The sequence below is a fragment of the Pseudorca crassidens genome, chromosome 2 (assembly GCF_039906515.1).
Source record: "Pseudorca crassidens isolate mPseCra1 chromosome 2, mPseCra1.hap1, whole genome shotgun sequence".
NCBI lineage: Eukaryota > Metazoa > Chordata > Mammalia > Artiodactyla > Delphinidae > Pseudorca > Pseudorca crassidens.
Genome location: NC_090297.1, coordinates 24,912,505 through 24,927,417, shown reverse-complemented (window position 1 = coordinate 24,927,417; position 14,913 = coordinate 24,912,505). Strand labels below are relative to the sequence as shown.

The window sequence follows — 14,913 nt, the reverse complement described above, 5'->3', positions numbered from 1 at the left end:
AAGTCACATGGGTGTTTGGGTGCAGACCTGGGATTTGAGTCCAGGGAACGTGGCTCCAGAGTTGGTCATCTTCCCTGCTCGGCTGGGTTACTCGATTTCAGTGCCATGTGAACATTTGTACTTGTGGTTGCATTGGAGACAAATGACAGCGTTGAACTAATAATGCAGGACGTTCAGACTCCGCTCTGCCAGGCAAATCGCGCCTGTCATTTCTCAGAGGAGCTTTGTGCCCCCGCCCCACACTTGTTTCCTCTTCCGCTCCCCCCATCTCTGTAAATGGCATATCCCGAGTTCCTCAAACCTCCTCAAACCCCAAACGGTGCAGCATCCTTGATTCCTCCCATCTCCACATCATCTCCTCCACTTGACAGTTCTGCCGCAGCACCTCTCTCAACTCCACCTGCTTTGCTCACCTCCACGACTGCCACTTCGTCTGGGTCCCGTCATCTCTCACTGGGATGGTGGCAGCAGTCCCTCAGCTGGCCTGCCTGTGGCCACTGCAGCTCTTAAACTTTTTCATCCAGTAGCTAATGGGGCTTTGTTAAAAAAGAAAAGAACAGAACAAAACAAAACAAACCCCTCAGGTTACATTATTTCCTTGCTTAAAATACTTCTATGACTCGACTTTGTACTGAAGGCCTTCTATGCCTAACAAGACCCTGGACACCTGGCCCTGCCTGCCTTGAAGGTTCCTCTGGTTTTCCTCTCCCCACTTCCTGTGCCTTAGATGTGCTGCCCTCCTTACTTTCTGGAATATGTCAAGAATGTTCCCACCTCTTAGATTTTGTACTTGTGCCTCCCACTGTCTAGAATGTTTTTCCTCTCTACCTCCCCCTATTGTTTCATTGGTTGGCCTTTGTCTCGTCTTTCTGATAATAATTGTGGTTAACACTTCCCAGACCATCCTGTCTAAAACGGCTTCCCCTGCCTCCTTTGTCTCATCACCCTGTTTATTTCCTTCACGGCACTCATCGCTATTCAGTTACAATTATTTAAAAGTTCTTGGTGTCCCTACCAGAGTGTAAGCTCCACAAGTGTGCTTGTCTGTGCTGTTCACTGCTACCTACTGGCACCTCGCTGAGTGCACAGTGGGTACAGGCATCCAGCGAGTGACTGTTGGATAAATGAATTCGTGATCTTTGCGTGCTGGGCCGGAGCTGAGGGTGGGGCTGGGATTCTGGAGAGTGAGGCTGGGGACAGAAACAGGCTGGCCACAGACTCCCCTGGGGACCTTGGGGAAATCCCTTTCCCTCTCTGGGTCTCAGTTTCCCTAGCCAGGAAATGAGGGGGGTAGCTGGGGGTCCCAAGGGGTTATTTGTGTAGTTTGGGGTTTGGGAATGACCTAGAGTGGCCTCCTCACTTTGACCCTGTGTTCTCTGCTTTGCTCTCAGGGTAATTTCGGGGAGGCAGGGCCAGCTGGCGGTCTGGTAAGTGAGCTTTGGATGCCAACAGCTCTGGGGAGAAGGACAAGGTGGGACGTGGGGAGATGAGAGGCCCCAGCACGGCCCGGGCAGATGCTGGCCATCACACACGGCTTCTTATCACACAGGGGCCTCCAGGGCCAGTGGGACCCACAGGCGTCAAGGGGGAGAAGGTAAGTTGAAGACGTTCCCCGCGCCGTGGCCAGTGCCAGCTTCCCAAATGCACGCCTATCCCGCTCTACTTCAAACCCTCTGAGGCTCCCCACTGCCTGAGGGTAACATCTGATCCCTTAGCATGATGTCAGGACCCCTGAGGCCTTGGCCCCCACCTTCGTTTCTTACCTGTTTTCCCACAATGTCTCCTGAGATATCCCTTGGCAAGCACAGGTGCTACGTCAGGCCGGGCTACATTCCCCAGCCCCAGATTCCAAACCTGCCTGGGGTCCCCCAGCTCCGTGTCCTTGCTTGGCAGGGGGAGCCCTGTGAGTCATGCAGCGCCCTGTCCAAGCACCAGGAAGGGGACAGCCACGTGCTGGCCTTGCCTGGGCCTCCCGGAAAGAAGGGGGAGCCTGGGCATCCAGGCTTTGGCCTGCCAGGAAAACAGGTGAGTTCTGGGGCCTGTTGCGGGGGGATACAGGCAGGGCTTAAGGGGGACAGGGGCTGCCTGGGTCTCTAGGCTCCCTGTGCAGTGGGGAGTAGGTGAGAGTGTGTGGAGGGGTCAGTGCCTCTGTCCCCAGAGGGAGCTGGCCTGACAGGCCTCTGCCCTTCGTCCTGGGACACAGCATGGCCGGCTGTGCAGAAAGACCACCAACCTGGAACCAGGTGGACCTGGGTTCGAAGTCCAGATCTGCCTTTTACTAGCCCTTTGGCTTGAGCCAGTTACTTGCCCCTCTGTGCCTCTGTTTCCTATGCACGGTGTTGTTGTAAAGCCTAGGAACGATGTGTGTGAAGAACTTAGCAGCACACAATAGGCATTCAAGAAATGATAATTACCACTGTGGCGATTATTATTGTTACTGCTTTACTAGTAGCAGTGAATGCTGACATAGTGTACTTCATGAGCCATGCACTGTTTCACGCATATCAGCTGTATCAGCTTGTCTAACCTCACAAGAACCCTACGAGGGAGAAGCCTGTGCTCTTTTTATTGTCCCCATTTGACAGATAAAGAAACCGAGGCACAAAGAGGTTAAGTAACTTGCCCAGGATCACCCAAGCAGGGATCCTGGCTCAAGTCTCTTCTCTTGAATATCGCTTCACTAGAATGAGAGCAGAGATTTTGATCTGTCTTGTATATTCCTGGAGTCTAACACAGTGCCAGACACTTAAGGGTGTCTAGTATGAGTGAATGGGTGCTGGAAGTGCTTTCTCCTCAGGGCAAAGCTGGAGAGCATGGATTGAAGGGACAGAAGGTAAGATAATTTGGTGGGCACGGGTGGGCACCACCTCCTCTCAGATGCCCTCCCTACCTCCTATTCCTGATTGCCCTGTGCCCACTCTCCACTCCCTGCCCAGCCCCCAGCCCCAGTGAAGGGCTCTGAGTGCCTGCAGGTCCCAAGAGGGCACCGTGTCCTGCCCTCCTTGAACCCTACTCCAGCTGGATCACCCCTGCCCTCTTTGAACCCTACTCCTTACAGGGCGATGCTGGGAATCCCGGAGATCCTGGAACACCGGGCACCATGGGGCGGCCGGGACTGTCGGGAGAGCCTGGGGTTCGGGGCCCTTCAGGGCCAAAAGGAGAAAAGGTCAGTCAGGCAGGGCGCAGTTTTTTGCATGAGCAGAAAGAGATTAGGCTGAGAGCTAGTGAGGGGAAGGACTCGGGGTCAGGCTGTGAGCCTCAGGGGATGCCAGAATCACTGGGTGGAGGCGCCGCGGCTATTCTCCGAGGCAGGGAGGAGAGCTAGGCGTGTCAGGGGCCGATTTTGATATCCCAGGCTGAGGAGGGGTCAGTGGAGGGGCAGAGCTTTCAGAAGGGCACAAGGATCCCCTTTCCGATGTCTCCTCCCGGCTTGGCCGCCAGGCCTGGCTCACGAGCTCCTGGCTGTGCCCCTCTCTGACCAGGGTGATGGCTGCACTGCCTGCCCCAGCCTGCAGGGGGCGTTGACCGACAGGGCAGGACCACCTGGGAAGCCAGGCCTGAAGGGAGATCCGGGGCCGGAAGGCGTGGGCCGGCCTGGTAAACCGGTGAGTTCTGGCTACCTGCCCTCTTGTCCTTTCCTCCCTGGGCTTTCCTTCTCTCCCTCCTGCCCCCTTTCCCCTGAGGGGACCCATGGCTCACCTGTGTCTTTTAGGGCCAGCCTGGTCTACCAGGAGTTCAAGGACCCCCAGGACTGAAGGGCATACAGGTGTGTGTGAGTGTGAGGGCCTGGGCTGCAGCTCTGTGTGGGTGAGGGCGTGGATGCGGAGATGCGCCTAGGGACGGAGGGCCTGGTGAGGGGAATGGAGATCAGCTGCAGAGCAGGGAGGGGGCGGAGGTGGAGGAGGTCCAGGAGGAGGGGCTGGGACAGGGGAGAAGGGTGAGTGGGGAATCTCAAGCGCAGGCTTGTCCTTCTGCCTCTTCAGGGAGAGCCAGGGCCTCCAGGAGTGGGAGTCCAGGGGCCCCAGGTGAGTCTCCAGCCTTACGTTTGCTTGCTTGCCTCCCAGCACTTCCCTTAGCCAGCTGCTCACTCCCACCTGCGCCCCAAACCCCAGAGCTCTGCCTGCCTCCAGACGCTCAAGGGCACAGCCCTGGCCTGCGGTTGTTTCTGTTGGGACTTTGGTTTTGACCCCCTGCTCCTCTCTGACCCTCAGAGTCTCCTTGGGGAGCTCTCCTGAGTTTGGGCTGGCCGACACCCCACCCCAGACCAGGTCTGCCGGCAGGGCAGGTTGGCTTGGGCAGCTGTGGCCCAGTCTGCCTTTTCTGACTTGCAGGGGGAGCCTGGAGCCCAGGGTTTGCCTGGCATTCAGGTATGTCTGCCTCGGGCCTGGAGGAAATGGGCAGGTGAAGGGGCCACTCTAGGATAGAGGTAACTAAGTGTGTTTCCATCTGCAGGGGCTTCTGGGACCTCGGGGGCCACCTGGCCCTGCTGGAGAGAAGGGTGCCAAGGTGAGCCTCTGCCTGCTTGGGCTCTAGACTTTTTTTTTTTTAAATTTATTTATTTTATTATGTATTTAATTATTTATTTAGGCTGTGTTGGGTCTTTTGTTGCTGCACATGGGCTTTCTCTAGTTGCGGTGAGCGGGGGCTACTCTTCATTGCGGTGCACGGGCTTCTCATTGCGATGGCTTCTCTTGTTGCGGAGCACGGGCTCTAGGCACATGGGCTTCAGTAGCTGTGGCACACGGGCTCTAGAGCACAGGCTCAGTAGTTGTGGCGTACGGGCTTAGTTGCTCCGCAGCACGTGGGATCTTCCCAGACCAGGGTTCGAACCTGTGTCCCCTGCATTGGCAGGCGGATTCTTAACCATTGTGCCACCAGGGAAGCCCTGGGCTCTAGACTTATAACACTTCGGAATGTCCTGGCAGTGGGCACAGGGGACATGGGAGCTGAGGGATGTTCGTCAGAGGGCCGCCCAAGGCCTGGTCTCACCTGCTGGATTGTAGCTAGCTTTAAACTCTGGCCCTGCAACCTTTCTACCCTCTCTTCCACAGGGATCTCCAGGGGTGAAAGGAGCCACTGGGCCTGTGGGACCTGCTGGTGCCAGTGTCTCTGGGCCTCCGGTAAGGGCCCGCCCCCTGCGCTCCACACTGGGGATGTTGCTTGGACCAAGGGCGTTGCCGCCAGGAAGAGGGCATGGGGCTGACCCTGCCCATCCCAGCAACATGGGGGACGGGAGGAGAGAGGCCTCAGCCTGGCCCGGCCTGGGAGAAGGAAGACCGCCCTGTATGGGGGGAGCCCCTGAAGAATGATAGTATTGAACACCACCAGTTTTTGGGCAGTGATGGTGCTGAGGCCCTGTGCTAAGCTCTAAACAAACAGAGATTCACTTAATCCTCACAACAGCCCCGTAAGGGAATGGCTATGATTATCCCCATTTCACAGATGAGGAAACTGAAGGCCAGAGGGTGAGGAGACAGAGCCGGGACTTGAACCCAGGTCTGTCTGACTCAAAGCCCATATGTTCTGCCCGCCACCCTCCACTTCAAACCTTGGAGTCATTTGGGATCGTCTAAAACAGTGCTGCCCAATAGAACTCTCTGCCCTGCCTGAGATGTGGCCGCCAGCCCCACATGGCTGTCGAGCGCTCAGAATGTAGCTAGTGTGACTGAAGAGCTAAACTTTAGATTTATTTTTTATTTTTTTGCGGTACAGGGGCCTCTCACTGTTGTGGCCTCTCCCGTTGCGGAGCACAGGCTCCGGACACGCAGGCTCAGCGGCCACGGCTCATGGGCTCAGCCGCTCTGCGGCATGTGGGATCTTCCTAAACCGGGGCACGAACCCATGTCCCCTGCATCGGCAGGCAGACTCTCAACCACTGCGCCACCAGGGAAGCCCTAGATTTAATTTTAACTATTTTAAATTTAAGTAGCCGCATGTGGCTATTGGCTACCGTACTAGCCCGCACAGATCTATCTAGACCAGCAACACTTTCAACCGTGTTACCCTCAAGGACCTCCCTTTATTGCTGTTCCACCAGTGATTCCCATGCTCTGAAAGATGTGTCTGTTGAACAAATTGCATAGATTAGGTAATAATATACGCACTTCCTCATTTTTATTCATCAAAGACCTGTATAATAGCTAGCTTCGACTCCACATGAACACACTAGAATTTTTAATATGACATAATTCTAGCCTAAATCAAAGAAATGCTACCTTTCAGCCAGCCTGTGCCATGCCAGGTTGTGGGCAAATGTATAATTTTTCCTAGGCTTTTGGTAATGTTGAAAATAGCCCATGAACTGTATCTTTTCTGTCTTTATGGATCCCTAGAGAAATTCCAGGCCCAGTTTGGGAATCACAGATGGATTCCTCCTGAGGGTGCGCTGAAGCCCAGAGGGGCCGCAGCCTTGCCCAAGTCCCCACCGTCCGTGTGGTTGCCTAGCACAGCTGGGTAGTCAGTGTCCCCGCCTGTCCCAGGGAGCTCCCGGTAAAGGCAGAGGTGAAGGTGAAGGCAGCCCTGATCCTCAGGGAGCTTTGAGTCCCACGTGCGAAGGTGGCCTGTCCCGCAGGACAGCAGCCATCAGAAAGCCCTGCTGACTTCTCCAGACCGTCTTCCCTCAAGTTGAATCCCATCCGGGAGGTTCCCCAGTTCTGGCACCACACTCACTCGTTGTGTGACCTTAGGCCAGTGACAGCCTCTCAGGGCCTTCAATTCCTTGTTGACAAATCGGGGCTGAAATTCCTGTCTCCTCCTTAAATCAACTGAGAGAACTTTTATGATGGAGAGAATTGTGTCAAACACTAAAGGGTAAGAGGACAGAGCAGGGACTTTGGGCCGCACAGACCTGGGTGCAGCCGTGCTGTTGGGTCTATTACAAAATGTCTTTAAGCCTCTGTTTCCTCACGTGTATAATGGAACAATACCATCCTGCAGGGCTGGGAGTAGGGATTCCATCCAGTGTGCCCTGACAGGTGCTTGGCCCAGTGCCTGACACCCAGAAAGTGCTGGGGAAATGCCAGTGTTCTTCCTCCTTCCTCCTCGCCTTGTCTCTTGGGCCTCAGTCTCCTACTCTAGGACATGGGCACTGGGATGTGGGTTCCAGGGAAGCCTGGCGCTGCTTCTGTTTGTCCCTCCCCTGCTGGCAGGCCAGATGGCTGGCTGCTGTCCAGCCTCGTCCACTGACCCTGGGCTCTCTCCCTTCAGGGGCCTGCTGGGCAGCAGGGACAGACTGGACTTCCAGGAGCCAGAGGGATGCTGGTGAGTACCGTGTCGAGGGGCAGCAGGAAGCCACAGCTGGCTCTTTCTCCACACCCCTATCTACTCATCCCCCTGTGTTTCTTCCCCGCAGGGTGAAAAGGGAGCACAGGGAGAAAAGGTAAGTCCCAGGGACCTGTGACCAATACTCTGGGGAAATTTGCAGCCCCTGGAGCTCTGCCACCCAGGGGACCCTCTGCACTGGGCTGTAGCCCTGGACTGAAGGATGGGTGCTGAGGAGTCATCCTGGTCTCCTTGCCACCCACTAGCTCCCTCGTTGCTGGCCCAGGGCTCAGTCAGGATCCCAGGAGACCTAGAGAGCTCCAAGGCCCCCATGCGGGGAAGCTACATTTTCAGATGGACGCTGAGTTAGAGGACAGGGAAAGGAACTGAGTTCAGAAGGACTAGTGAGAGGACAGGGATATGAGGGACCAGGAGAGGAGGGCATGGAAGCCAGGCTGGGCCAAGGGGAATGGGGCTGAAGACTTACGCAGCAGCAGACAATGATGAAGCTAAAAATGCAGTAACACCAAGAGCTGTTGATGGCTGAGTGCTTGGCACATGGCAGGAACCCTATATACGTTCATCCATTCCATCCTCATGACAGTCTATGCATTTGGTATTATTATCCCCATTTTATAGATGAGGAGACTGAGGTTCAGAGAGGTTGAACAGATTGCCCAAGGGTACCGTCAAAAGAGGCCGATCCTGGATTTAAACCCTGCCCTCTCCATCTCTAGAGCCTGCCCTGCCTCCCAGCTGTTGATTTCCAGAGGGTCCTCCATCCTCACCCCCTGCTGACAAAGGCTCTTTTCTTTTCAGGGTGAGCCAGGGGAGTGCTCCTGCCCCTCCCGAGGGGACCCCATCTTCTCTGGCATGCCGGTAAGTGGTACCGAGAGCCTTCCCCCCGAGCCTGGGGGTGAGGCCTGGCTTCCGGCCTCGTGCCCAAGACGCACAGGCCCCTGCGCCCCAGCCAACTGCGTCCCCACGCAGCCCTGTGCTTGGTGTGGACGTTGCCTATAGCCTCTCCCCTTCTTTTGTGATCCCCACTCCCACCCAGGGTGCTCCGGGACTTTGGATGGGCAGCTCCTGGCAGCCGGGCCCGCAGGTGTGTGTCGCTTGTCTCCTCCGTCTCTCCTCTTGTCCGCCCGCGCCTCGAGGCTTGCGCATCCTAACGCCGGCACCCCCAGCGATGGGGCAGAACTTTCTTCTGGGTCTGATGGTTTCTTCTCTCCTTCAGGGTCCTCCGGGTGTTCCCGGACCACCAGGCCCCCCTGGAACGCCTGGGCTTCAGGTAAAGAGGGAGAAGAGAAGAGGGGGGGGTCAAGGCAACAGGGCGCATGCTCTATGCTGGACCCAAAGTGTGCCGCTCCCCTGCCCCAACGCTTGTATGTGTCATTTCTCACTCCTTGTGCTCCCGCTTCCCAGAGTGGTACGGAGGACGCACTGATCCCCGAGGGCAGGCTGTGTGTACTCCCAGACCTTTTTTGAGGAATGCCCTGTTGTTGTAGCCCAGGTACCCCACTGACACCTGTGTCAAGCTCGGGCCTTGGTCAGCTGTCAGGAACCCAGAACCTGGGTCAGCTAACAATCCTGGACACTGGTGCAGAGCTCACCATTTTGGAGCAGTGTTCAACATTCATTCATGCAACGAAATTTTGGCACACCTAGCATTTTCCAGGCACTGTTTTAGGTGCTGGCAATACAGCAGTGGACAGAATGAAATCTCTGCCCTCTGGGAGCTTGCATTCTAGTAAGAGAGACAGGCGATAAGCAAGAGAAATAAATAAAATATAGTATGTTAGAAAATGATATGTCCTGATAAGAAGGTTAAAGCAGGGAGTGAGGATAGAAAATGGGGAGAGCCCAGGGAAGATATTTGAGAAAAGTGTTGAAAAGAAGGGGATGTTTAAATCAAGACTTAAAGGAAAAAAAGGGAAAAAGAAAAAATCAAAAGACTTGAAGGAAATGAGGGGAGAGCCTGCAAAGGAGAGTATTCCCGACAGATAGACAAGGGAGCAGGTACGAAGGCCCCAGGGGTGGGAGCAGGTACGAAGGCCCCAGGGGTGGGAACATGCCTGCCGTGTTTGGAGAACAGGAAGGAGGCCAGGGAGCGAGGGGAGAGCAGTAGGAGTTGAGGTCCTTGTGACATCATGATTAGAGTGTGTGTTCCAGGACCAGGCAGCCTGACTTTGAATCACAGCTCTGCTACGTGTTAGCTTTGTGGTGCTGGGTAAGTTACTTACCCTCTCTGTGTCTCAGTTCCTTCGTCTGTTAAGTGGAGATATTGTAATTACAGGACCTACCTCACAGGGCTTTTGTGAGTATTAAACAAGTGAATGCATGCTACATGTGTAGAACCTTGCCTGGCGTATAGTGAATGCTCGGAAGGCATTAGCCATCGTTATGACAACAACCACTGTTACGATTTTACATCCATTCTCCCGCATTTGTTTGAGCCTTACATCAACTCCAATAGGAAGGCGGTGGATCCCTAAGTCACAGCTGGGCACACTGAGTTTCTGGGAGATGAAATATCTTGTCTGAAGTCATCAGCTACGAACTGGCAGTGCTGGGCTGGGGCTTTCCCATGCAGGGCCCTTTCTTCTGCCCTCCACTGCCCGGCAGGGTGGCTCCCCAAGGTTTGCACGCCAGGCCACACTTCCCAGAGGCCCTAGGAGGCATAGACAGTAGCTTCTGTGTGTCTGGCTCCCAGCTCCTGGAAGAGTGAGTCTCACCCAAAAAGGCAGAGCAGAACTGCATGGAAGCTTTTAACAAACTACTCCCCCCTGCCCTGATGATTTTATATATACTCCCTTTCACCCTGGGCTGAGAATCTGCTCTGGTGGGCCCCCTTTGCTGATGGGAGCCTCTGTCAGTATTCCAATTCTCTGTCTCACTGAGAGCTCAGAATTAGAGCCAACTCTGTGTCCCCCACAGGCCAGCCACACCTTTACCAAGTGTCCAGGCTTTCTGCTGCACTGCCAGGAAACAGGCATCAGGCTGCAGGGGGCTTGCGGTTTGCCTGGAGAAGCGTGAGAGTCATTTCAAAGTGACCCATTAACAAGCGCACGCAGATGTCACGTGAACCCTGCCAAGACATGTTGGGGGAACGAGGCAGAAAAGAGTGACCGCCACTGAGTTTGGTCCCAGGCACCAGAGTCCTCTTCTGGCACCAGTGCTGGAGACCAAGCCGAGGCTGCTGTTTGCAGACACCTGCCCCGTGCCAGGCAGGGTGTTTCAAGGAAGGGAGGGCCCAGCAGCTCCTCTCTTCAGGTGCAGGAACGGGCTCAGAGATAGACAGCAACCAGAGCTCCAGTAATCCCCATCCACTCCTACAGACGTTAAGAAGTGTGCGGCTCTATAGCTAGTAGGCAGTGCACGGGTAGCTCTTCACTTCTACAGTAGAACAAGTGGGAGGTATAGTTCTGGGCGCGCAGGAAAAGAAAATCACAAAGTATCCGGCTTGAACTAACACAGACAATGGAGAGTGGGGCAGGGGGTGAATGATAATTTAGGGGCATAATTAGAATTAACACGGTCACGGTGTTTCCCCTGTGCCAGGGGCTGTTCTAAGCACTTTGCCTTCTTAACTCATTGAGGACTAGGAATGACCAGGGCTGGGTGACGGCACGTGGAGGTGCAGGAGGGGCCGGGGGAGACGGACTCCAGGTCTGACTCAGGCCTGGTGGAGCCTGGCCTGAAATCGGGTGGGCTGCCAGAGAGGGTAACATGTTCTATTGCTGGGAGCTGGGACTTGAAGGGAGGCCAGCTCTCAGAGCGGGCCAGGGAAATCCCGTGTGCGGAGTGAGCAGCAGTGCGTTCCCTCAGCATGTATGGGATGCAAGCCTCCTCCAGGTCGGGCACTGGGGATTTAAAACCCAACGTACTCCCTGCCTCCACGGAGCATTTAACATGCAGATGTGCATTGTGAGTCTGTACGGGGAACAGAGTCTGGGTGGTAAACACTTAACGTGAGCATCCCTCGTGCCATGCTCTGTACTAAGCTCCTTATAGCCGTGATCTCCTTTAAGCCTCAGCACAAACTACCACTGTTTTACAGAAAAGGAAACTGAGGCACAGAGATTCCCCGCCCCCCACCTCCCCGCAAGTAACCTGACAAAAGTTGTACAGGTAGTTAGTTAGAATTTGCACCTAGATGGGTATGACTCCCAGGCCTCTACCCTGTGTGTGCATGAGTGTTCTGGGGAATGTCTTTTGAGGAATGATGCAGAAATAGTGGTTAAGAGCGGGGTTGAAGCCAGTGCTCCTCAATCTGAATGTCACCTCTGTGCCCTGCTCGCCCTGTGACCTTTAGCAAGTTGCTCGCCTCTCTGAGTTCTTCGTCTTGTTTTTAAGATGGAGATAAACACTTACCTCACCAAAACGACTGTGGTGATTACATGAGAAAATATAGTGAGAAAATATAGGAAAAGTACTTAGCACAGAAAGAAATAATAGTTATTTACTATATAGAAGACCCACTGCCCTAACATGTAGGGGAAGAAATCATTTGGACTGGTTTTGGGGGGGGTGAGTCACACCTCTGGGCCTCCTCAGCTCCCCCTACAAACAGTCTGGAGACTTTTTTTTTTTTTTTCCTGCGGTACGCGGGCCTCTCACTGTTGTGGCCTCTCCCGTTGCGGAGCACAGGCTCCAGACGCGCAGGCTCAGCGGCCATGGCTCACGGGCCCAGCCGCTCCGCGGCATGTGGGATCTTCCCGGACCTGGGCACGAACCCGTGTCCCCTGCATCGGCAGGCGGACTCTCAACCACTGCGCCACCAGGGAAGCCCCTGGAGACTTTTGAGCTGAGAATAGATGTCAGCCAGGGCTCTCAGCTCTTCAGGATGAGGGGGAGGGGCAGTGGCGATGGTGAGAAAGAATCTGGGTGGCCTGCGGGCTAGAGAGAGGTGTCCACTCACCCGTGTCTCTCCTTGGCTGCAGGGAGTGCCTGGGAACAACGGTTTGCCAGGACAGCCTGGGCTGACTGCAGAGCTGGTAGGTACCGGCCTGGACTCACAGTCCAGCGCCTCCCCTGCTCTTCCCAGGCCTGAGCTTGCCATGCTAGCGCCCTTAGCTGCTGTGGGGGTCCCTCTTCCCTCCGTCTTCCGAGGCTGGGAGAAACCTGGATGCCATGTGGCTTCCCGAGGCTCCACCAGGTGCCGTAAGTCTCCGTCCCCCTTCCACTCGCCCTCTGAGCCCTCCTGTCTGTCTCTTGCAGGGATCCTTGCCCATTGAACAGCATGTCCTTAAGGTAAGAGAGTCAGAGGGAGGGTGTAGGAACCGGCAGGGGTTCCCCTAAGGGGATCGTTGCAGTGAGCGCTCAGCTGCGTCGCACCACACACAGAGAACCGCAGATGGGGCTATTTGTGGGGACCGTGCATGCCAGGCCTCTGGCTGAGGGGGCCTAGTCAGGGGCCGGCTCGGAACAGACCCCCAGTCAGTGTTTGCTGAGCGAGTGTTTGAAGGAATCCTGTGAAGGCACCCAGGTGGCCAGGGGTGCTCTGGGCAGTGGGAACTCAGAGACCTGCCCTCAGCAGTTGCCAGTGAGGTCACGTGGGGGCAGGGCAGGGAAGGTGAACGTGCACCTGGAGGGCAGTCAGGCAGGGATTTGCGAAGGTTATGTTCTATGATAGGACTGGGTAGGGGCCTGGAAGAAGGCTCCGGCTGTCCTCTGCTTAATCCAGAAAGAATCCAGGGAGGAGAAGGGATTTGAGAGGTGATTCTAGTGGGGCAAGAAAGGGGACTTGGGGCCTGAAGGGAGAGTCGGCCTGTGCCAGGATCTATCAGTAGCGTTAAGACCATGCTCGAGGGCTGTGGCCTGGTCTGATCTCCCACGCTGGGCACCACAGGTGACACAGCCCTTCCTTGCCCAGTTACCTGTAGAGACCAGATCAGGACTCTTCCCTCCTCCAGCTCAGCATCCTTTGGGGTCCCTCCCACGCCTTGGCCTCCAGAGCCCCTGTCCTGGTCACCCGCTTCTAGCACTGGCTGGTCAGTGCCCTGGAGTTCCCACGACCCCAGTGGTCCTGGTCAGGGCAGAGCATGGGGACCGCCTGCCCCGCCCCTGCTCTGCACAGCAGTCATCTCCAGAAGCAGCCTGAGGTCGGGTTATCCTTCCGGCAGCAGTTACGGGTTGGATCACGTCAGGGTTGTGGCAGTGAACCCCCGCTCTTCTGCCCTAGGCCTCTGGCAAGCCAGGGTTCCCCAAGTCCTGCCCCTGGGCAAGTGATTATGCAACTCCAAATGCAGGATTCGACATTTCTCTGTGTAACATGTCGTCTGATGGCTTCTTGATCGAGTGCTCCACGGAGGGCCCCCCACAGGAACTGAGTGTGGTCTGGAAAAGGGGTCAGATGGGCACCGACAGCCCAGAGGAAGCCTGGGCCTGTGGACAGAGTGCTTCCTTGGCCCTCAGACAGGCCAAGGTCCAATCCAGGGCCCCACTTACCTTAGACAAGTCATGCTGTCTCTTTGAGCCTCGGCTTTCTCATCTCCAGAGTGCTTGTAAGACGGCCTGCCTCGTTGCACTGTCAGGGTTGAATGTGATAATGGGCAAGGCCTGCCACCATCGCTGGCACCGTGGGCGCTGAGTAAATGACAACCATCATCACTGAGCTTTGCAGCGAACAGTGGAGGTGGAGCGGCGTCTCCTCTAGGGGCCCATGGACGTCCCGCCAGGCCGTGGATAGATGCCAGGCTCCCGAGTCTTCTGAAATTGTAGTCTAGCTTTCACTAGTATGTTTCGTTTTGAGGGGAAGCGGACTCACAGCTTCCATCAAACTCTCAGAGAGGTCTGTGACCCAAAGAGGTTAAAGCCTCCAGGTAAGAGGAGGACTTTCTTGTCAGGAAGACTTCAGGTCCGGCCCACTGGGGAGCCTGTAACAGCCGGGGTCCCCTGGGAAGTGCAGGGCAGGCCCCATCCCAGAGGCTGTCTGCGAAGGGCCTGGCTCCTCCTGCAGCTGTTTGCTTTGCTCCCTTGGGCAGAGAAGCTGGTGTTTGGAGCTGCCCTTTTCAGTCTAAATCCTCGTGGCGTGTCCTCACACTGGGTGCAGGTTGCAAGAACAGCCGGGACAGATGGTCCCTCGCGGGCCCCTCCGCCTCCTCCCACACGCCTGTCTAGAAAGTGGCGTTGGCTTGGCCCTACCGGAGCTTCTTCCTGGAGGAAACTCAAAGCCAGTGTTGGGATCGGGTCCCTTGAGGATACAGCAGAGCTGCCGCAGACATGTGGCTGGGGAGGAAGAGAGTGGGTGGGTGCCGGGCAGCAGGATGCCACTGGCTGAGTTCGGAGTGGGTATCCCCCATGCGGCCCACCCTGGCCTTCTCCGACCCGGGCCCCACGCCACCGCGCCCTTTTTCTCATCAGAGCATCTGCGGGGACTGTGTCCAGGGGCAGACGGCCCACCCGGCGGCCCTCCTGGAAAGTGGAGAGAAGGGAGACCAGGGCAACCCCGGCGTGCCAGGCCTTGACAGCTGCGCCCGGGTAGGAGGCTGGGCTCGGGGTGGCCTGGGTGCAGGGCGAGCTCCCGGCTGCCCCTGCTGACCGGGCCTCTGGCTGTCGTCCGCAGTGCTTCACGGAGCGGGAGCGGCCGAGGGCTGAGGAGGCCCGGGTGAGTGGGCCTCCGTCTTCTCTTCACCCCCCGCCCCGAGCCCC

The 14,913-nt window shown here is 56.2% G+C and overlaps 1 protein-coding gene across 9 annotated transcripts in view; it reads left to right on the top strand.

The window, feature by feature from the left end:
- The window catches only part of COL16A1 (collagen type XVI alpha 1 chain), a 50,748-nt gene that overhangs the window by 15,574 nt on the left and 20,261 nt on the right, over window positions 1-14,913 (top strand). For 4 of the 9 annotated variants that reach the window (XR_010940694.1, XM_067725225.1, XM_067725227.1 and 1 more), the window contains exons 28-47: window positions 1,392-1,427; window positions 1,550-1,594; window positions 1,894-2,025; window positions 2,798-2,833; window positions 3,059-3,166; window positions 3,483-3,605; window positions 3,713-3,766; window positions 3,984-4,025; window positions 4,332-4,367; window positions 4,453-4,506; window positions 5,052-5,120; window positions 7,207-7,260; window positions 7,352-7,378; window positions 8,080-8,139; window positions 8,318-8,365; window positions 8,498-8,551; window positions 12,204-12,257; window positions 12,481-12,513; window positions 14,626-14,742; window positions 14,828-14,869. Coding sequence is in view for 8 of the 9 variants with exons in the window: in XM_067725225.1 (XP_067581326.1) it covers window positions 1,392-1,427; window positions 1,550-1,594; window positions 1,894-2,025; window positions 2,798-2,833; window positions 3,059-3,166; window positions 3,483-3,605; window positions 3,713-3,766; window positions 3,984-4,025; window positions 4,332-4,367; window positions 4,453-4,506; window positions 5,052-5,120; window positions 7,207-7,260; window positions 7,352-7,378; window positions 8,080-8,139; window positions 8,318-8,365; window positions 8,498-8,551; window positions 12,204-12,257; window positions 12,481-12,513; window positions 14,626-14,742; window positions 14,828-14,869 (1,224 nt within the window). In the remaining variant the exon portion in view is untranslated. Of the gene's footprint in view, window positions 1-1,391; window positions 1,428-1,549; window positions 1,595-1,893; window positions 2,026-2,797; window positions 2,834-3,058; window positions 3,167-3,482; window positions 3,606-3,712; window positions 3,767-3,983; window positions 4,026-4,331; window positions 4,368-4,452; window positions 4,507-5,051; window positions 5,121-7,206; window positions 7,272-7,351; window positions 7,379-8,063; window positions 8,140-8,317; window positions 8,366-8,497; window positions 8,552-12,203; window positions 12,258-12,480; window positions 12,514-14,625; window positions 14,743-14,827; window positions 14,870-14,913 lie in introns of all 9 variants that reach the window. The other 5 variants (XM_067725230.1, XM_067725228.1, XM_067725226.1 and 2 more) reach the window with 4 other exon arrangements.